At 48.6% G+C, this 21,281-nt stretch overlaps 1 protein-coding gene and 1 long non-coding RNA gene across 2 annotated transcripts in view; one reads left to right on the top strand and one right to left on the bottom strand.

The window, feature by feature from the left end:
- The window catches only part of Sdk1 (sidekick cell adhesion molecule 1), a gene marked incomplete at its 5' end in the record, with an annotated part of 870,484 nt that overhangs the window by 831,231 nt on the left and 17,972 nt on the right, over positions 1-21,281 (top strand). The window contains 4 exon segments of the mRNA XM_005397857.2: positions 2,473-2,634; positions 3,628-3,753; positions 14,591-14,755; positions 17,138-17,275. Coding sequence (XP_005397914.2) covers positions 2,473-2,634; positions 3,628-3,753; positions 14,591-14,755; positions 17,138-17,275 — 591 coding nt within the window.
- The window catches only part of LOC102010037, a 39,798-nt gene continuing 35,668 nt past the window's right edge, over positions 17,152-21,281 (bottom strand). The window contains exon 4 of the long non-coding RNA XR_001236536.1: positions 17,152-17,235. This is a non-coding gene — a long non-coding RNA (uncharacterized LOC102010037). The remainder of the gene's footprint in view (positions 17,236-21,281) is intronic.

The raw sequence follows: 21,281 nt of genomic DNA, 5'->3' as shown, positions 1-21,281 counted from the left end.
CCACGCCACCCAGACTACTAAACCACTGGACCGCTAGGCCTCCTGGAACACCGAGACGCCTGCAGTGCTCCACCAGCCTGTTCCTTGGAATCTGGTCTGATGGCAGAGCTATTTTTATGTTTTTAAAGATGTTTTAAACAGAAGTATTTTATGGAATTGCACCCTGAGGCTTTGTAGTACAGGATGTGGTTTAAAAATTGACTAAATAAATAAAATTCAGACACACTTGAGGTGGAGGGAAAGCCAGATTGGCTCTACCTCCTAGTGGGATCAAGTTTACAAAATCTGCGCATGGGTTTGTTTTTGCTCTGAAGAGAACAAGGTCATTTTTTTAACATCAGAAAAAGAAGCTGCTGGCAGAATAACTTGGGATCTGACAGCGCCTAGTTCATCTGAGGGTGACAGTCATCATGTTTCCCTGGTTGCCCTTGTGACCTCTTTCCTGAGCATTGTGTATAAGGTTTTTCAGGCTCTGTGAGCAGCAAAGGCCCCATTTTTGTACAGAAAAACCCAAATATGGAAGGTCAATCAAAATCAGCCAGAATCACTCTGAAAGGGCTGGGGATTTAGCTCAGTGGCACAGCACCTGCCTGGCAAGCGTGAGGTCATGAGTTCGATTCCCAGTACCAGAAAAACAAACCAAAAAAAAAAAAAAAAAAAAATCACTCTGAAATAATTTGGAAGAAAATAATTTTGCTGAAAACTTGTGTATAAGAGGCATAATATGGAAATAGTGAACCAGTTGGAAGACATTTCAGAGACCTTAAGGATTAGAGAAATTTGCTCTGATGGATTGGAATGCTGGTGGAGAGAAGGCACTTTGTTCTGCTTCTCTGAAACAGACCACTGAAGTTACAGGTGCCAAACAGGGGGATGTAGTTCAGTGTGAAGGCTCTGGGTTCAAACTGCAGTATGGCTAGATGAATGACTGAGCTGAAGAGCACCATGTGTCCTCCTGCACCAGGGCAGGCCACCCCCGGATGCTGTGTCTGGTAGTGACAGGGCAGTTAGTCCCAGGGCAGGAGATGCCACCCACCAAGCGCGGAAGGCAGTTCTGCTGAAAAGCTGCATCCTCTACACTCCTCCAAGAAAGGCCTGACAGGGACTGGCCCACTGAGAGCTCTGAGAGGTCTCATAGTTAAGAACTCACTTAACATTTTTTAAAAAATGCATCATCTTCAAACTTATTTAACCAAAGACCCTCATTTTCCCTTCTGGAAAATACCACTTTGTATAATTTTTAGTATTTATCCTTCCCCCAACACACACAGATACTAAATTTCAATTTTCTAGTTACACGATAATCTTTCTTACCCATTGTTTTGCTTTCTGCAGTTCCCATTACTTGGAGTCAGTTGTGGCCTGGAAACATTAGAATGGAAATTCGAGAAGTAAACAGTACACTAAGTTGTAAGCTAGGCCCCATTTGGAGTGGTATGATGAAATCTCCTGCAGCCTATCCCATCCTGGTTGGGATGTGAATTGTGCCTTTGTCCAGTGTATCCATCATCTGTATGCTACCCACCCCTTCATCACCTGGTAGCCATCACAGCTTCCATGAGGCTGTCCAGGAAACCCTATTTTACAAGAGCCCCAGAGTGCAAAGGGGCACCATGGCACCAAACAAGAAAGGACAAGTTGACTCTGGTACTTAGTGGCAACACTGCAGGGCGCCCAGGGAAAACCCAGTGTGCCTGAGAGCTAGTACGACACACAGCTCTAAGTAGACATAAGGTGCCTTGGAATGTGTCTCCCATCAATGGAGGTGTTCCTGTACTTAATTCAGTCAGCAATCTTTTTGCATTGCTCACTGTCTCTATTGTCATTGTTCTTGAATCGAGGCATCAATACTTACAGTGATAAATTTCTTTATCTTAGCTTCAAGGGCCACAGATGACATTCTCACAAGTTTTTGAGCCTGTAGGCCACAAGTTGGCCAGTCCACAGACCACAGAGCCCTCATGGAGGAGCCTACCTCTTACCTAATCCAGTATATTTCTGGGTGTCTTCTGTACCCTTCTCTTCCTTGTGCCTGAACCTTGAGGCTCATGTCATCTACACAAATGACTCAGGATTTGGTACAGCTCAGGGCCATGTGGGAAGGGGGCCCTCTCTGCAATGCCATCTCGGGAGCCTGTACTGAGACAGGCAGGAGAGCGCCCCTGCCCATGTCACCCATGTGTTGGACAAGTGTCCTCCCTCCTTCCAGAGTTCCAGTGAGTTAGGCCATCTCTCCCAGGCATTGTGGGTTGGGTTCTTTTCTTTGTCGGCACTACTTATCAAACTTAAATTCTAATTACACTTATCTGTGCTGAAAATTGGCCCTAATCACCGCTTAAACTCCTCCTAATTGTCAGAACCACTTCCTCAGCCAACTGCAGGCTGTTCTCCTGGTTATCACCGCAGATCAGACAGTGCTGGATTGCTCCTCGGGGCCCAGCGCCTTCTCCTTTTTGCTTTTTGCTGGTCCAGGTGTGAGCAAGGTGGTGACGGTGGACGTGAAGGGGAATTGGCAGCGCTGGTTGAAAGTGCGTGACCTCACCAAGGGAGTCACCTACTTCTTCCGGGTCCAAGCACGGACCATTGCCTACGGGCCTGAGCTCCAAGCCAACGTCACAGCTGGTCCCGCCGAGGGTGAGTGGGACTTGGGTGACAGGTGGGCACTGGTCATACCTTCAGTCTCACCTCTGGTTTCACGGAGCTGAGAATTTGTCTAGCTCCTCAGCCTAGCCCTTCTGGCAGGGCAGAGCTGCAGAAGCTTGGGATATTTGGGCAACGTGGAGGTCTGCAAAGGAAGGGCGTCCATGCAGGTGGGCTCCTCATATGTGAGTGAGCAACTTCTCATGTTGCGTGGACATGTGTGTTTGTTTAATGGGAACACAAGCAAGAGAAAATATAGTGGTATCTCAGTTCATGAACGCTTTTGTTTGGTTCACAAACAGAAGTGTTAGGCAAAATTTTGTTTTTGTTTGCAAATTCTGCATTGGGTGATGAACAGGACTGCATCTGTCTCTCCCACACTAACACAAACATGGCCATCTTTTCCAGAATTATGGAATGATGAAGTTCGTGAACTGAAATGAATTCAATTTTTGAAATAAAATTTAAAACTTTTCGCATGTCACAGGAAGGACTCTGGAACTTCCCACTTAGCCAGCTCTTCACCTTTGCTTAGACACTGATGCAGCCATAGCACAGGACAGTATGAGGGAGTATAGGTGCTGGGTGCTCTTCCTGTACCATCTCTTTCTGACCTCTGATCACTTCCTGATTTTTCTTTTAGTCTTGAGAATTGAACCCAGGGCCTTCACACTGAGCTACATCCCTAGCCCTTTTTATTTTCTTTTAATTTTTAATTTTTTTTTAAATTTTGAGACAGTGTCTTGCTAAATTGCTCTGGCTGGACTCAAACCTGAGACCCTCCTGCCTCAGTCTTCCAGAGAGCAGAGATTACAGATGTGCTCCACCACAACCAGCTCACTTCCTATTTTTAGGATGAAGTCCATCGTAGAATGAGGGTTGGTAACCTGCCTGGAGGGCTAGGAATCTAGAAGACCTGGCCTCTCACTGGAGGATGACCAGTTCCCCCAAGATCAATGGCTCTATTCTTCTCTCTTTGTCCTGCAGGGTCCCCAGGTCCCCCTAAAGATGTTTCAGTCACCAAGTCCACCTCAGACCTGACCCTTCAGTGGACAGAGGGCAGCCCTGGAAGCACACCCACCACTGGATTCGTCATAGAGGCCAGGCCTTCAGGTAGGCCGTGCGCACCCGGGAGCAGTGGGGTCTCGGCCTGTGGCGGGCAGTGATGTGGAGCTGGGGCCGGGAGGGGTGAAAGGAAAGGCCCATCCTCCTGCTCCTCCTGTGTTTCTGTGACCACAGCTCTGCTGTGACCTCACAGCCATCAAGTCACGGTGCATTAGGTACGGGACTCTTGCCAGGAGGATGGCAAGTTTCATTCTCAGAAACAGGCGGGTGGCAGCTGAAGGACACTTTGAGATTCTCAACCAGACCCGAGAGTGTCTTTAGGGACTCACCTCAGGGGTCAGACTCTGGCAAACGCAGACAAAGACATGCCCTGCCTAATAATTACTAATATTCTTGGGCTTCTGAAAATCAGCTCTAAGATCAGCTGCTGCTCTGCCTTTCACCCACTTATTTCCATTCTACATCTTTCATCTTGTTCACTTTTTATTTTCTATTAATGCATCTTAATCATACACATTACAGGGATTCGGTGTGATATTCTCACATACTATACTGTGCCCATTGCTCATAGCCAAGCACTTGTTTTCCACACAACATACCCAGCACCTTCCCCATCCCTATTCTCCTTCCAGGTTGACTTTTCTTAGTTTCCACATTTGCAAGAAAACATGCAGTATCTGTCTTTGTAGGTCTGGGTTATTCCATTTAACATAAGGTCCCCTCGTCCCATCCATTCTACTGCAAATGAAAGGATTTCATTCTTTATAACCAAGTAATACTCCATTATGTACCTATACCACACTTTCTTTCTCCATTCTTCTGCTGATGGGCACTAGGCTGTGTCTGTATCTTGGCTATTATGAGTAATTCCCTTTGGATATGACCCAACAGTAGGATTGATTGCTGGGTCATGTTGTAGCTTTAGCTTTTTGGGAAACCTCTGTACTGTTCTCCATAGAGGCTATGCTAATTTACATTCCCACCAATGGCATAAAGGAAAGAGTTCCTCTCGGCTTTCATAACAAAGTGTGGACATTATCAGAAAAAGGAAATTTCTGATGAGTTGAGCAGGACATGGCTGCTGGAAGCAGAAGGCACCTCCAAGCAGAGACTTCATGACCTCCAGAGGGTGCCACTGTGAAGAGGAGCACCTTAGGCTGAGCAGAGTGATCTGTCAGGGTGTCTTCAGAAGGGACAATGGGCCACCTGCCGGGTAGACTGCAGCCCAGGAGTCAGTTGGGTCCAATATGTAAAGAGGCCGTTAGACCAAGAGGAAAGACCTAGCTGGAAAGATCAGCATGTTCAGAGATGTCCCTTCCTTCCCCACCACCAAATTACATTTACAAGGTTACAAGTTTGAAGTGCCTTCTGGAAACTTCTAAAGAGGACCGAGTATGTAAGACCTTGTTAGGCCACTGACAAAAAGACTTGTAAGACTGAAAGGCAGCCTGACAAATTCTTTGGCTCAGAAATACATGAATTTAGCTGGGTGTGGTGGTACACGCCTGTAATGCCAGCACTCTGGGAGGTTGACAAAGGAGGATGCCAAATTTGAGTCCACTCTGGGCAACTTAGTGATTTAGTGAGAGCCCACCTCAGTGAATGAATGAGCTGAAGGCGTAGCTCACTGCAAAGGCTCTGGGTTCAATCCCTAGGACTGCCAAAAAAAGAATTCATGACTTTAGGCTGCTGAGGCGGGCCCTGCTGTTGTCTGCTGAGCAAAGCATTTGGCCAGCTCAGAGACAGAGGGCCCCAAACCAATGAAGAGTCTTGGACCTCTGTGGTCACTGGGTCCCCCACATCTCTGAAAGCAGCTGGACCACAGAGCAGCCACGTGCTGTCTACCAATAACATTTGATGTGAGACAAAGAGCTGGAGCCCAGTGGGAGGTGACTTGGTCCTTGGGGATATGGCCTGGAAGGGACTAATTCCGGTCTTATGGAGTGAATTCCTTTGCTAAGAGTGAGACGTTTTAAAGGACTGATGCTGGCCCTCCCACTCTCTGGCCTCTGTCTCACCTTGTGATCCCCACTCGCACATGCCACTACCCCAAGATGCCATTCCCATGTTGTGATACAGCCAGGGAGGCCTTCACCAGAGCCAAACAGCCACCAGCACCCTGCTCCTGAATCTCCAGTGCTGTGAGCTTGAGTAGGCCTTTCTTTTATAAAGTACACAGACTTGGGCATTTTTCTACAGCAACAGAAAATGGACTTATGGACCAGACTTAGGGGTAAAATTCAGCAGCTCTATAAACTTGGATGGGAACAAAACCCACAGTTGTATTTTTATTAACCTCTAACTGAGATTTAGCATTTCTGTTCCTTATGAATGAGGGGTATTGCTGTACCAGGGTCATAACAAACTGCCACAAACTGGGCAGTTTAATCCACAGAAATCTTTTGTCTTGCAACTCTGGAAACTGGAAGTCCAAGACCAAAGTGTCAGCAGAGTTAATTGCTTCTTATGACTGTGAGGAAAATTCTGTTCTCTGCATTTCTCCTAACTTCTGCTGGCCCCTGGCCACCCTCGGCTCATAGGTGCATTGCCCCTCTCTGCCTTCCTTTTCCCAGGGCCTACTCAGTGTGCTGAAGCTCCAGATTCTGCTTCTTGTTAGGCCACTAGTTGATGCTGAATTAGGAACTCACAGTACTCTAGTTGACCTCACCTTAGCTAAATACATCACAGTCACTCTGTTTCCAAATCAGGTCGTTCTGAGGTATGGGTGGTTAGGACTTTAACATAAGAATTTGCCCATTGTGGTGGCGGGGGTGGAGGCATAAGTCACCAGTAACAGGTAAGATGCCTCTTAATTAACGGCAGGGTCTATGACTATGCCAGCTGTGGAAAGCATGGCTGCCTACATGACATTTCAGCTGTTGCCGATATTCCACAGTTTTGTTTACACTTGCTGTGACTTTGAAATTATAGTTTGTTTGTAGATTCTGTCAGACCGCATTAGTCCTAATAGTTTGTGAAGTTGCCCTACAATAATGGTCACAGATCGCCTAAATCCAGCTCTCTCCACACACCTTCAAAGAAACACGTAGCTGAACAAGTAGCACAAAGAAAAACAACCCACAATCATGTCTGCACTAGCACGAGTCAGGGGTTCCCAGGAACTTCCACTGACCTCTAAGTAATGGAAGCATTACCAGGATAATCGATGTCCTTTTCAATCCCACTTCAAGAGTCTAAAACCATTCTGAGGAGATGTCCTTAAGAGTCAGTCTATTGCCAAGTGGGTCAGTGGTGCCTGCAGCAGAGTAAGGAGCCTGATCTAGATAACCAGAGCTGAGTCTTGCCCAGGGATTTCCGTCCACCTGGACGCCTGTCTGCCTCAATATCTGTTATCCCAGCAGACATGTGGCTCTAAGAGAGCTCCAGAGGAGGTGTTCTGTGCCTCAACTGTGCCTCAGCTGTCCCACTGTCAGCATCCTGGCTGTGACATAGGGCAGACGCTACCACTAGGGGAAAGCCGCTAAAGGTACCTGAATGCCTCTGTATTATTCCTTATGACTTCATGGGACTTAACAGTGACCTCAACATAAAAAGTCAAGTTTAAATAATAAAGAGCTAGCCCGGGCTCCCCCTGTTCAGTCCAGCACAATAATGTGTCTTTGAATCCAGCGTCCACGTGTACAAGATCAGCTGTGGAAGACGTAACACCTCACCAGCCAGATGCCTCTGCCTGCCTTGAGCCTTAACTCCCGTGACTGAGTCTTCGCACTTCGAAAGAGCAGGAAGATCTTGATCCGCAGTCAAGGGCTCCCTGGGGGCCATGAACGACTTCTCCAGGTGCTGTCAGTTAGGAAACAGGCCCCGGGGGGCAGGATCCCCAGCTTCCGGGCATCAGCAAGACCATGTGAATAAGAACTAATCAGTATGTTGCTCGGCTTCTTGCTAGGCCCCACGTCTTGCGCAGAAGTCAATCAGAGGTCTGTGCTCAGCGGGGTCACTGTTGGAAGGTGGAAAGGGACCCTCCAAAGGGGACTAAGACATGGTGAGACTGACCTGGAAGACACTGCCTTTCTCAATGACAGCTGAAGATCTTCCTTTTGCATCCATTTTAATACCTGAGGTTTGAAAGCAGGTTGCCAACAGTTTCCCCTTTCCGATCATGAGCAGAACCAAAGCAGGCTGTGGGACCCTAGACCTGAGAAAGCTGCCCCCCACCTCTGTGACTCGGGCACTAGCAAGTTGGAGTGGAGCAGGAGGCTTTTATGGATTGTCAATATTTAAACACCTTGCTGGTAGCCAGGGGCCTGGATCTCAGCTGTCATCTATTTCAGGCCTCATTACACAAAACATTAAATGCTGTATCTTCTCATTTTCTCCACCGAAGCTCTCTGAAGACGTCCTCCAGGCAGGGAGTGGTTTACAAAGGTGGTGCAGGCCTGGTCTATGAGAAGCGGCGGCATGCTGGCTTTGCAGGCACTCTGCAGTAGGTGGGCCCTGTCGCCCCCAGAGGCCTCACAGCCTGATAGCTCCACATCCAGCCACATCCCTCCCCAGCCCTGGGAGACACTAAACTCATTGTCCGGGTAGCCGCTGCCCCGGGCCCAGGTAGCCAACAGATAGCAGAGTAGTCTCTTCCTCCTCAGTCTGCATCGTGGCTTCCAGCCTGCAAGTTCTGCTGAAGAGCCTCATGGCCTCCGTATGCTGGGGACGCAGAACTGAACAGCAGCTAATGAAACTGACACAGGGCTAGGACATAGAGCCCCTCTGATTCCCGGAGAGGGTGGCCCCGAGTGTAGTCTGAGGACATGGCCATCAGGTTCTACCAGGACAGACAGCAGCTTATTCATTTCCATAGCTATGCGTAAGTGTTCCCCAGTCCATGTACAAAGCTCCCTGGAAGACAGTGGCAACTATGCAGTGGGCAGATGTGGATGACTTATTTATACAAATCATTCCAAGGCATTTTACTGTGTAGCTCACGAAGCCTAATTTACATATTTACACAATACACTGGAATGGCACTAAAGGAACTATAAATATATTTTCCTCTCCAAAGCAGCCATGAAATACATAATTAGACCGTGCCTGGAACACACAGACAGTGTATCGCTTTGTTCACAGATGATGCCTCCAGCCAGAGGGAGAGGAGGGATCCTATCCATTCTCATCCTCCTGGGCTCTTCCAGGCCCTTTCCCCTTCATTCTGTTGATTTTCAGTTTTCAGTTGAGCCAGGGAGAAAATCAGTATCATCCCGAAGGCAGAACATCCACAGAAGGTCCCACATCAGCAAATTGAGCAGGAGTACCACAGCCACTGCGGCCCTGCCTCGTACAGCCCACTCTTTGTCACCTCTTGTCATTCTGTAGCCTCGCCTGTTGACAGCATGTCAGCCCGCGTGTTCCATCACAGGCCACCCCTTGCACGCAGGCACACATGGCTTGCTGTCTTCTGCCTCGAGTGAGGATAGTAAAAGTTGGAAGGACTTTTAATAGCAGATGTATTCATGTTGTGTTTAAGCCCCACCCGTTTCAGTGACATCTCTAGCCTAGCTCAGCCATTTAAACACAGAGAGATGGCAGTGTTTAAGAAATAAGCAGCTGACAGGCTTTCATTTGCTCCGAGCTGCAGGCTGACAGTTAGGTTGTTGGTCGTGTGAGTTAGCGGAACCAGAAATCTCAGGCAGTGAATGACAGTTTCATTCAGCATGGAGACCCTGGTTAATTGTCCATGAAATCACACTTTTGTATTGGCGGCAGCGTCTGCCCTAATACCTGCGGGGCACCACTCAGTCCTGGGCAGTGGTTGGAGGGATGCATTCAGCAGTGACGTCCCCTTGGACGCAATGCATAGGGCTCTGTCTCGGTTCAGAAAAGAGAAGATGACATCCCTGCACTCATCAGGACATTGTCAGGGAACAGACGTGCAGGGCGCAAGAGACATAGTCACAGAAAGATAAAAGCTGACTCACTGTATCCGCCAGCAACAAGCATGGTCTCAGATAGCAAAACCTATTTGTACTAGAAAAGATTTCTTTTGGGGGGAATCTTCAATATTAGCCACTTTCCTTCTTTTAGTAGACAAATAATGCAATAGCAGCAGCAAATGGTGGATTTCTTGAAAGAAAAACCACCAAGGTGCAGAGCCAGACTTGCACGTGTGGAATCTGATTCATCTTTCCCCGAAGTGAACAGGATTTCAGGTTCGCAATGACATGGGGCTGATTTAGCAATATTTGCAAAGCTTCTTTCTCAGTCGCTCCCCTGCTTTCTTAAGAATGGACCTGGAATTGTTCCCACAGTGTCTCGGTAATGAGTCTGGGGAAGTGTTGCCCCAGTGGCTGGGAAGAGCAGGGCGAGAGGCACACTGGTGGGGTTTGATTTCCCCGTACAGCATGGACCTCCCTGAGTGCCCTGGATACCAAGAGGTTGCTGCCTGGAGGTTGAAGGTGTGGCCCCACACAGGGCTTGGTTCTGAGATCAGAGAGATAGGGGATCAGTCATCCAGGGACCAATCATCTGGGCTTTGGCTTTGGAAGGGCCATGACTCTTCTCTTACTGTTAGGGTCATAGGTTTCCATGATGGTGATTTCGCAACTCATTCCCCAGAGGAAGACAGCCAGGCTGAAGAATCCAAGTATCTCAGAAGAGTGAGCCGTTCCCAGCACCGAGAGGCCCCTGCACTATGTGCTGAGGATTTTTCTTTGCTAGCGGGACATAGGGTACTGTTCTCCCCATTGTGGACTGAGCTGGAGTCTAGACACAGGGATCCTCCTGGTGCATGGAAAACCAGTCACACAAATCTCACTATTGCTAATAGTTCTGTAATGTTATTTTCCCCACTAATTTGTGGAGATACTTTTCTCCATCATTGATTTATTGAGATATTTAGCAGCATAATACAAATGAGAAAAACAGTCCACAGTTGAGCAACTGGATACTGTGGTGGCTGCCAGATTTTTTTTCTCACCCACTCGTGATCATGGTATGAATATTGGTATGGATAAATAGCCCAGTGAATTATAACTGAAGCATAAAATGCTGAATATGCTAATTTGGGGGAGGCAGAATTAAGTGGAATAAAAATGTGAACATTTTTTTTCTGTTAATTCAAAAAGAAATTATCATGGTATGACATTCCCCTCCCCATTTTTGAGTATGAAAGGATTGCTAAATAAATCTTTCAGTGTTGAGATTCTGTATCAATATTTTAAAGTGTTTTTATAAAAAATGTACACCATTCCTGGAGCTATGACAGAGCGCTTAAAATAAAATGTGGCCTTTAGGTGATGGTAGAGGAAGGGGAATCATTTTTTCCCCTAGCCGCAAGAAAGCATTAGAGAAACATTAATGCAAAAGACATTCAGAGAACTTCTTCCAGAGGTGTTCAGACCCAAGAAGACTCAGAAAATCTCTCACACGCTTCGTGCCTTAATTTCAGTGGGCTTAAACAACACTCAGTGTATAAGTACTTCTGCCTCTAATCTCTGACATCATAAAATTATCTTTTTAGAGGAGGAGGACTCCACAGTTTATTCCACATTTAAAGCCCTTAAACAGTGGCCTGCCTGTGGTAAGCACTAAGAGACTGTAGAGGTTATTATTTACTAAAAGCCTGCTCGGGTTAGGCCCGAGGACTGGCCACGGACAGCGGACGGGTGGCAAGAGGATGGGCAACGGTGATAGATATCTGCTGAACTCTTGATAAATGGAAGAGCCGGTAGGGAAGGCAGCCTTGCCTACCTGGAGAGTGGGGAGTCCTGCGTGGGGTCCTGTGTGGCCATGACCTTGCTTCTTGTCCACCCCTGCCCTGGACTGTGCATGGCTCACGGAGAACCAGTCTCATCCGGCTCCTGAGGGGTGGAGCAGGGCCCCCGCCAAAGATCAGAGCATGGAGCATTTAGCCATGAATGACGGGGGCGGGGGAAGGATGAAGGAGACCCCCAGGTGAGGGAGCAGCCTCTTTAGAGTCAGTACACAAGCACTCCTGAGTGTCCTTATGTGGAACTCGCATGGAAATGCAGTATCACTCCTTATGTAAAGCTCAGTATTTTAAGTGGGAAAACCCCACTTCGGCTGCGGCTTGCCACTTTGACATTATTACTGGTAATGAGTATCTTGATGAGACTTGGTAATGGTATGAATATTTAGAGGTAGATCATCATTGTTCTGCCCCTCGGCCTGTGCAGAGACGTGTACCTTTAAAATCATTCACATCTACTCCTTCATTAACCTGTGACTGTGAGGACTCGGTCGGGCAAACTCTAAATCCTCTGCAAACACAGCCTGACACACTGGCAATTTCCTGCTGTTTACCATGGGGCTGATCCATCCGAGCAAGTCTGGTGCTCCCATGTGACGGGCAGGTTCCCGGATCACCTCAGGGCCCCATAAAGCTGTCAGTGCGTGCACATGCATATTCAAATGGCGTTTCCTCTCCAGATCTCCTGCTTGTTAAAGTATCACATACCTATGCCTATAAAAGAAATTACAATGTGTGAAGGATTGCTACTTCAAATGAACATTTTGGGCTTTGAGCCTACCTTTTAGCAAACAGCCTCCTTGGGGAATAAATTTATATTTTATTTTACAAACATTCACTTACTGCTTGCTATGTGTGAAGCAGTATTCTAAGCACTTTATGAATAGTAACTTGTTTAACCCTCCAAGCAAACCTATGATATAAACCCTTCGTTATCACCATTCTGCAGGCAAGGCACAGAGAGGTTGAGTTCTGTGCCTGAGGTCACACAGTTAATTGGCAGGGCCAGGCTTCACACCAAGGGCTGTGCAGTTCCAGACTCATCCTTTCAGTCATGGTGCTGTGTGGGTCTTTGCTTTTGAAAACAAATTTTCAGCCAGGCGCGGTGGCGCACGCCTGTAACCCCAACACTTAGGAGGCTGAGGGAAGAGGATTGTTGTGAGATTGAGGCCAACCTGGGCTACATAGTGAGTTCAAGACCAGCCTGTACTTCACAGCGAGAACTTGGAACCAACCAAACCCATTTGCTCCTTCCTTCCTCTCTACATCAGATTTTCTGGCTTTAATTTTAATTTTATTAACATTTTTTGTTGGTGTTTAAATAAATTCAGCATCTTTTACTGTGGTAAAATATGCATAACATAAAATTTGCCATTTTAAGTAGTTTAGCAGCCGATGGAGTAGCCTGAGTGTATTCACAGTGTGCAGCTATAGTCGCCATCCATCCTCGGAGCTCTCTGTCTTCTCAGATTGAAACTCTCCTCATCACACACTCACATCCCCTGAGCACCCTATTCATGAATGTGGCTGTTCCCAGGGCCTCTCAGAAGCAGAAGCCATGGCTGTCTGTCCTTCTGTGGCGGGCTTATTTCCCTGAGCTTCCTGTCCTTGAGGCTCATCTCTGTGGTGCCCTGCTTCGAAATGCCTTTCCTTCATAAGGCTGAGTAATGTTCCATCCTACGCCATACTCTGTTTACCCATCCGTGCACAGACCCTCGGGCTGTTTCCACCTCTCGGCAGTTATGAATCACGTTGCCATGTACACTGGCAGACCAATATCTGTTGGAAATTCAGTATATATTTTTAAAGTTTATACTTGTATCTGGTAACGTCTGAATGTAAAGTTGAAACTGGGCGCTCTCAGCTTGGGTTTGATGCTGCAGCCACTTCAGAGGCTGCCCAGCCTTGCTGCAGCGTGGTTTTAGAGCTGGGCTTTAACCCGTTTCCCTTTGCCACAGAAAAATACTCACTGGCAGAGCTCGTGGCTACAGTGTTTACCCCAAGATAACTCACAGATTACAGTTCTAACCTCACTTCCAAAGTTCACCACAAAATCTCTCTTGTTTACTGTTATCTTTGAATCCAGCGGGTCACTGCAAAGTTTGCCATTCTCACGAGAACAAGGATGATAAGAAGATCGAGGGAGAAACGTGATATTTTCGTGTGGAATATGATGGTCCACTTTTTGTTATTCCATGCTTTGAAATTTACCACATGTGAAAAAATTATTAAGTGCTGACTGCCCTGTACATTTCTTTTACATTAAGATCAGAGAAAAGGTCTGTTTAGAAACAACTCCAAGAAACGCTTTTGTATTTTCACATTGAAAACCAGATTTGCTTCAACCTCAAAAAGTATGTTTATGCAAAATGAAAGGACCGCTAGCAGCAAGCTGTGATTTTTTTTTTTTTCCTTAGGGGAAATGGGTGAAATTGAAAGCCAGGGCCGATTCCCCAGGGGAGGGAAAGGGGCCTGGGCCCAGTTGCCGCTGAGCAGGTATGGATCCCATGATGCAGGCTTCTCCCTATCACCTGCCGTCCAGCGCTCTGCTGTGACGGAGAATCAGCCCATGTCTGTGGATTGGGCAACACTGCCCTGCCATTCTGCCCACAGCGTGGAAGATGGGCCTGGTACCACGCGGGGCTGGCAGCCCTGGGAAGGAAGCTGGGGCTTAGAGTCTCCACCCTGACTCTTTGGCGGCATGGTGTTTCTAATCAGGTATAGAGGGGATGCCCCAGATGCACAGGGACCTTTGGTGACCAGAAGGGCGGCCAGGCCAGGCGGACTTGCCCGTGGGTCCAGAGGAGTTGGTAATGGTGTGCACACCGCAGGCAGTAAGAGCAGCAGCCAGCGGGAAGAGGGCCAGGAACCCTAAAGACACATGGAGTAAGAAACCACAGGGGCACAGGAACAGGCAGAGAACAGGACCAAGGAGATGCTGCTGTCCAGCTTGCACCTTCAGCGGGGTCTGTTCTCCATGAAGAAATTTGTCTTTCTCCCTTTGCCCCGTGCAACCCTCACCAGCCAGGGACGCTTACATCAACCCTGGTCCAGGGCAGCCTGGGATTGATGACCAGGCAGGTGCAGTGTCCAGGGCCTGGAGCTGGTACCTGGGAGAAGGTCTTCCTCACCTCTGCTCTGTGTCGCCCTCTGTCCCTCTTACAGATGAAGGCTTATGGGACATGTTTGTGAAGGACATTCCCCGGAGCGCCACGTCCTACACCATCAGCCTGGATACGCTCCGGCAGGGAGTGACGTACGAGTTCCGGGTGGTAGCTGTCAACGAGGCGGGATATGGGGAGCCCAGCAGGCCCTCCCCGGCGGTGTCAGGTAGGGGCCGGTCCAGGCGGCTGAGGGGCAAAGTGCTTTTTCTCAGGCTGCAGCTCAGAGTCATGCAAATGTTAAGACAAAGCCAGATTCCCATCCACACACTGATTTCAGCTACCTGGACAGGGGTCCGGCTTCTCCCTTTTAACCCTCAGGTGATCCTGGTGTGCAGACAGGTTGTGAGCCTAGATTTAGGGCTCTTAGTGGGGCTTGGCTGATGAAGGGATTGGAGAAAAGGCACCTGCTGATGACAAACAGGGACAAAGAAGAGTTGGGGGTGGTGGGCAGAGTCCAGCCAGTAACTATCACAGGCTGAGCCAAAAGAAGGCCAGCCTGGCTACTACTCTTCCTTATGGCGAGAACGTGTTTCATCCCTTGTTTGTTTGTTTGTTTTGAGACAGGTTCTCACTAACTCACCATGTTGCCCAGGTTAGGCTAAAATTTCCTCCCACCTGGACCTCCCAAAGTGCTGAGATTCCACACCTGGCTTCAGTTGCCTACTTGTAGGTTGGCTGAGTTACCAACTCCATTGCTGAAATTGCAAATAGCCTTTCTCTGTCTTCTGGGATCTGAGGAAGGAGGGGGTCTGTGGGTGAGCTGGAGACCTGGCCTGCACCTAGATCTAGGATCAGGTTTGGGATCCCTCAGTGAAAAGGACAGCAAAGAGGGGCCCAGGGGTCCACTCCAATTTTCAATAAGCAAGATTTGGGGGAAAATATTCCTTCAGTTAATTTTATTATGAACATCTTAAACATGCCCCAAAGTGTAGAGAGTAGAGTACAGAGCCCCAACACACAGCAATTCGGTATCTGGTTCGTCTATGAAAAACCAACACAATGAAATTGCACACTTCAGGCCCACACATGGCTGGTGACAAATGCTGCTTCTTTACACGGCACATGGCTCCCTCGCCCTTCTCCAGTGCATCCTGCGTGGATGCCTCTCTGAGCTCCCACTGCTTGCAGATGCTGACATAGCTGCCCGCTGCCCGCTTATCCCTTTCTTCCACAGAGCCAGCCAGTCACCCGCTAGCCTTGTGTCACCACCCTGGCTGTAGCGCATGGGGTTCCCACTCTGTTGTGAAGACCCAAAAGCCAGCAAGGCCTTTCTTTCCCACCAGTGCCAGAGCCAGGCCTCTGTGGGTGCTTGGGGCCTTGTTGGCCTTGTTACCTGGCCTATTGAATGCACAGCCTGAAAACCTGCCTCTATCTTTTAGATTCAAAGTACTGTTATTTCCTAAGAAACCCTGTGGCGGAACATTATCCAAAACCAATTTCCCCTTTATTCCCCGTGTGCGCTTGCTCTTCATCCAGCCAATGATACGCTTAATGCAAGGTAGATGTATTTTCTGTGGACTTCGGCAGCTGCGGGCAGACTCCAGGCTTTGGCTGTAAGAGGCTCTACATTGGGGGCATCAGATGCCATAAACCAGGCCCCTGTAGGGAATCTTCTAGAGGTGCAGAGTAGGACCCCAGGGCTAACCAGCACCCACTGAGAAACCACTCAGTAAACAGAATACAACCTCAGGAAGAGGAGTCTCCTTTTGAAAAACATCTATTAAATGAAACCTTTTCTATTCACTTCTCAAAAACAAATCTAAAGATGAGGCTGGTAGTTCAGCTCAGTTTTTCTGGAGGCACAATATAAATAAAACAGCCTTAGCCTCCAGGGGCTCTGGTTTGCTGGAGGAGGCCAACAGGTAGGCAGACAAACATACCTGGTAAGAGCTCACCATGAGAGGCTTATCTACAGGTCCCAGGAGATGCAGAGCTGGGCAGGAAGCAAGAGGCAGGTCCTGGGGGCCTTGAGAGCTCAGGCTTTACCCCAAAGCCAGTGGTGACCCTGGAGGATGGCAGGAGGGGACAGTTTGACCTACCTGGGAGCTGTGTAATGAATGGATGTGAACAAGTAAGGAGGGTGCAGAAAGATCAGAACAAGGTTCGGGGGCACGGGCAAGAGGCAATGCCAGTTGCAGTGAAGGCATGAGGGCCAGCCAGAAGGGAGGCCTGCAGGGACTGGGAGCAGGGCTTTAATCTACACAGGGTTTTTAAGCATATGAAGGTGGAGGAGCATGATGGGAGATCTGATGGCAGGAGCAGGGCACAGTCAAGGATAGAGCTGTCTCCAGGGTAGAAGGACCCTGAGATTATTTTGTAGAAAAGGTGAAAAATGGCTATAGCAGAATTCCCAAAGCCTGCTGCCAAAGTCACAGAGCTTCAGCTGCTCCCGTGGGAAAGGGGTCCATGGCCCCCGGTGGCCTGGGCTGGTTTCGTCTTCCCTGTGACTCAGCTCATCCCCCGAATCCTCTCAGCTCCTGGATCACAGGTGACAGCCACATCCGGAACTCCTGTGTAGCCTTTCTGTGAGTTTGTGTCTCTTTTGCAGCCCAAGTGGAAGCCCCGTTCTATGAGGAGTGGTGGTTCCTGCTGGTGATGGCGCTCTCAAGCCTGATCATCATCCTGCTTGTGGTATTTGCCCTGGTCCTGCATGGGCAGAACAAGAAGTACAAAAGCTGTGGTGCAGGTGCGAGCTCCACCCAGCCCCATTCCCGGGTCCCCACATCCCTGCAGCACCCAGCTCCCTGTCTCTGCTGTACCTGCCCCTCCTGCCTGTGCCTTTCCCTTCCATTGGCCTGAAGGACAGGACATACGTGCAGTGGCTCTGCTTCCTGGACATGGCAGGCAGACCCAAACCAGAGCTCTGGCCTGGTGACCCAGATCCTGCCTGGCTGCCCCCAGCTCAGCCACATGCCTGGTCACAGCACCCATCATTCAGGCAGTCAGCCTCAGCTCTCTCCTGAGCACTGCTGTTCAAATGCACTGGTGTTTTAGGTACACCCAGAAAGGATAAGCGGTAGGCGGGCACACTACTGTATATCCACTATGATGAATGAGTTTAGGCACACATGGGCTATTTCAGGGTGGCACACGGGGTGTTACAGAAGTGTTCCTGCAAAGCAGCCCCTCTCACAGACTTAATCTTGGTCCTCACCTTCTGTCCCTAAGCCAGCTCAGACTCTCGGAGGGCCAGGTCGCTTCTCCGCTCCCAGCCCAGGTTCCCCACCTGGCATAGAGCATGTGCTCAGTCACTGAATGTTTTCTGCAGAATGCATCACAGTTACAGAAATGAACAAACGGGTGTGGGGTGAGGCCGACCACAGGAGAGCACATTCGTGTGGACATCAGAAGCAGCCAAATGAACAAGTGTTCCTACAGGGCAGGGTCACAGTGGCCTCTTGATGGAGAAGCACAGACAGGGAAGGAGCAGAGGGCATCCAGAGGGGGCCGGCAATGCTCCACACTCCACACAGGGATTACAGTGAGAAAGCACTTTGCTCAACACTTAGGAGCAGTGCACTGCATGCATTTTATTATCCTCTGTATTTTTAACAAAAATTTGTGTAACAGCAGGCCACTTCTTTGCATAACCAGAAAATAACTGAACTGTACACCTGTAGCCTGTTTTCATCCACATAACGGACACCAAAGCTGTAGCTGAGCCAAAGAATATGGATAGGAGGCTGAGGCAGGAGGATCACACGTTTGAGTCCAGCCTGAGCAACTTTGTCACCCCTTGTCTCAAAATTAAAAGGAGCTGGAGTGGTAGCTAGGTTCAATGCCAGTACTGAAAAAAAAAAAAAAAAAAAAAAAAAAGAATGTAGACAGCCATCTGATACCACCACACCAGCTGGACTGGATGTCTTCCTGAGCCCGGTTCTGTCACTAAGGAATTCCCATCTGTCTGTCCTTTCTAGCAAGGTGATCCTCCTACAGTGCTGTTAAAGAAGAGGCAAAGAGGCGGGCCACCTAGGCTTGGGGTGAGGGGCAAGACCAGGCCTCCTGTGCTGAAAGGGTTAATAAACCCAGGCTCCCAAAAAGCCTTGCCATTTGCTTTGGTAACGTTAAGCAATTCATCCCTCAAAGAAAGGATTTATTTTTTTTCTGTAGAAATTCACTTCTAACAAGTGTTCGTAAATCAGATTTTATTCTTGTGGGATTTGCAATATATGAATGGCATGTCATTTTACTGAGTTAATGCTATTACAGAATCCTATGTGTGGTGCATAGAAAATCTCCCTACTTTTACTCTCCTCCATCTGCAAAACAGACTTAAAAAGACAGATCTGACCTGAAGCTTCTGATACCCGGCTTCACCCTGGAGTATTAGTTTAACATCATAATTGAAGCCTGGGGGGCTAGAGCTTGTCTCAAGGCGGCACTTCCCTTCCTGCCCTGGAGATGTGTGGAACTGAAGCCTTTGGCAGACCAGCACCACCCACTTGCCCTTCCTGCTTGGGCTCCCTAAGCTGCTGTCCTGGGCCCCATTCCTTTTGATTCTGGATCTCACCTACCCACTTCCGATACCCAAGCCTCCACTGCAGGCAGGTCCATCTCTCCTTTGCTGCTGGGTCTGTTGGCTTTTCTGCTGCACACAAAAGCATTGATGAACATGGGAGCGTGCCAGGTCCCCAGCAGAGTGTTACTGGAGTTCTAGGCCAGAGGGTCTGACTCTAGCAGTCCCAACAGGTCTGCACCTGCCACCTGAGAGTCCAGAGACATGAGTGGTGACAAGGAAGAAAGGAAGTTACTATTCGATGTGGCCGCATGCTGAAGCAGGCAGTAGGGTCCTGAGCCCTGCCTGCATAAGCTCCAGGAGTCTAGATGCAGGGACAAGAAACATGGATAGTCAGGCTGCCTGGGTCAGACTATGGCCTGCCTAATAGGAACCTCAGGGCTGGTCCTGTGAGGTCCTCCTGGCTGCAGGGAGGTCACTATTGTTTGAGAGGGCACTGTGGTTCCCACACAAGATGTTTGCTCCTGCTTAGGGAGCAGCCTCAGCTCTCTTTGGAGCAGTTCCATCCATCATGAGGTGATCTGCCTGCTCATTTCTTCTGGAATCTTAAAAATATCTTAATTCCCTTTATTTTCATGTTTTCAGTCTTGAAGGGGGATGAAGGAAATTAAGTAAACAAAACTTAGGATTAACCAACCTTGTATAACCAGTTTTTAGACAGACACTCATAAGGGACTAATGTGTCTATGTGCGGTTGAGCAGGAATCTGACCCAAAGTTTAAGGTGCCAAAGCAGCCGCATGTAACATGAAGACAGAGAGGCCGTGGGTTGTCCTGCTTTCAGTTCCCCATCAGATATCTGCAGCCCTGAGTAAAGATCAGTGCTTGCTAGCAAAAGCAGCCTCTAACTGCCCATCAGAGCAGGAGCCTCTCAGGGTTAACACAAACTCGCCACACACCGGTGTATCCTAGCAGCCAGCAGTGTGGTGGGGACCACAGCAGATAAAGTGCACACCTCAGAGAGCATCTTACACAGTAGGGGAAAGTCGAAATCAGAGCAGAACAAGCATGGGTGTGTGTGTGTAAATTCTCCAGGTGAAGGGCACACATTTATGCCAAGTGAGGCGAGTGAGAAATGTGGGAGGGGAGGAGGGGGAGAGGGAGGTGGTCTGGGGACTCAGAAGGGAGCACTCTGCCCTATAACACTCATCACAGTCTGTTTTTCTGTTGCTAATTACACTGTACCTCAGACTGGGTACATAACATAAAAAGGAAACAGATTTGCTTTGTCTCATCTTTCTGGTCCAAGCTCAAGGGCCGCATCTGGTGTTGGCCTTCCTGCTGGCAGTCACAAGGTGACACATAGGTGACACATGGCACTAAGAGGAGTTCCTGGGAAGGGCACCTGGCAGAGAAATGAGCCTGCTCCTCATGCAGCCGCTCGTGTGAACGGACAGTGAGAACAGATGACACCCAGGAAGGGGCAGAGGCACGGAGCAGGCCTGGCTCAGGGACAACTGACGGCTGGGCTCCCACACCATCGGAGCGGGGAAGACATCAGGAAGGCTGTCGTGGTTTTGGTTTCTTATAGCTTTTTCCATTTCATCCGCTAATGTGCTTTAGAATGTGTTTTGGTATGTTTTTGTAAATATTTTTAAAAGTGTGCAATTTGGTGGTTAATTTGAAGACATGTGCAACTACCACTGTCCCTTCGGGGAGATTCTTTATCACCTATTCAAAAGGAAACCACACCCGTGCCCTTTCTTTGGCTATCACACCCATATAAACCTGCTTTTTACTTCCTATTTTGTTATATGATTGTGAGCATTTTTATTTTGGAATTTGTTAAATATTTAATTTCCCTGACTTTTAATAAGTCTATGCATTCTGAGCACATTTTCATAAAATATTGGCAAGGATGCTGGCATTTTGGCATCAGGCAAAACAAATGCTGAAATGCTAATATTATCACTTCGCTCCAGTGATGCGGTCCGTGCACAGCTCTGTCCCCGGCTCAGCTCCTGAGCCTCCTGAGCCAGAGCAGGTCCCGCACCGTGGTGGGGTTTCTGTCTCGCCAGCCCAGCCCAAACTGGACAGCTGGCAATGTGGTCCACAGGATCCTCAGCTTTTAACACTATTCTGTGACTTTTCACCATATTCTAACGTGGACTGCATAGTGACAGGGGACACTGTGCAGGGGAGATGCAGGGCCGTGCCGACTCTGCCTCCCACACCTG

Source organism: Chinchilla lanigera, unplaced genomic scaffold (assembly GCF_000276665.1).
Source record: "Chinchilla lanigera isolate Chin_1 unplaced genomic scaffold, ChiLan1.0 scaffold00059, whole genome shotgun sequence".
Classification (NCBI taxonomy): Eukaryota; Metazoa; Chordata; class Mammalia; order Rodentia; family Chinchillidae; genus Chinchilla; species Chinchilla lanigera.
Note: the sequence above shows the minus strand (reverse complement) of the source record. Positions and strands in the feature narration are given on the sequence as shown.